Source organism: Panthera leo, chromosome A1 (assembly GCF_018350215.1).
Source record: "Panthera leo isolate Ple1 chromosome A1, P.leo_Ple1_pat1.1, whole genome shotgun sequence".
Taxonomy (NCBI): Eukaryota; Metazoa; Chordata; class Mammalia; order Carnivora; family Felidae; genus Panthera; species Panthera leo.
Window position 1 is genome coordinate 46994160 of NC_056679.1, and position 1023 is coordinate 46995182.

The 1023-nt window shown below is 43.7% G+C and overlaps 1 protein-coding gene across 1 annotated transcript; it reads right to left on the bottom strand.

The window, feature by feature from the left end:
- Nucleotides 1-404: 404 nt before the first annotated feature.
- On the bottom strand, nt 405-758 carry LOC122229311 (prostaglandin reductase 1-like). The gene has a single exon (XM_042954368.1). It carries the CDS (start codon nt 756-758, stop codon nt 405-407), a length of 354 nt encoding a protein of 117 aa, XP_042810302.1.
- Between the last annotated feature and the right edge of the window lie 265 nt (nt 759-1023).

Genomic DNA, 1023 nt, shown 5'->3' on the forward strand with positions numbered 1-1023 from the left:
TAGATTCCATGTAACTTTTTTTTTTCACGCTTTCACTATGCTTTTCCCCAAATTACCGCCTCTCAGCATTCCCATAAATGCAGCTGGCACGTTTTCAAACCCTTCAGTGATGTATTCATGGTACTGGATTTTACCCTATAAGACCCATTTCAGCAAGTCTTTCAAAGCCTTCTGGTAGACTTCTCCTTGCCGGTGGGTGACAATGAACCCTACCGTGCGGAGTTGCTGATGGAGAATATTCTCTGGGGATGGGCCTATTATATACAGAGATGGCCCCACATATAGCAATTCTTCCAAATTTCTTCATCTGAGGATAACACTGTTTGAAAACTCTCTATTTACATTATCAAAATAACAATCATAACCATCAGGAGAGGCTTTTTTCAAAGTTTCTTCCAAAGACTCTACTGTTTTGTGGTTAAAATGTCTGGCCACTCTGCAGGCAGTTTTTCCAGATCTTTCCCATCAGAAATGGAGTGAGTTGTCCAGCCTGAAGAAGCTACTACCATAGTTCCTGTTGGGAAGGCTGAGTTTTTACTTTCCACAGTTCTGACCACTTGCTGCCGCATCATCGCATCACCCTCCTTCAGTCGTTTGGCTGCCACTCCCAGGTAAGGATCCCCAGCGAGGAGCAAAGCTTGCAGCAGGACCTCTCCATTGTTGAAGGGTGGGAGTTCAACTGTCTTCAACTCCAAGTTACCACGAGGGGGGCTGCCTTCGAAGTGCCTCTTCAGGGTCCGGCTCTTAGCATAAACCATCCTGAAGTTCAAGAGTCCGCGGGTTCCACCACCTAGCTAGAGAAGGTGTTCGGGGTTGTAATGTTCCCTTTTGATAAACACGTTCTCTTATAATTTTAGGTTATGATATTAGGCAGTCTTAGTGTCATTCGTGCACATCTATGAAGCAAAGATAATTTTTATCTTCTAGTTATTGAAGACTCTTCCTCACCCTTGCTTTTACCTTATTAAGTGCCTTGTCTATATTGCACTTTTCACTCCTTGCTGTACCTCTTCAAATCTTTGA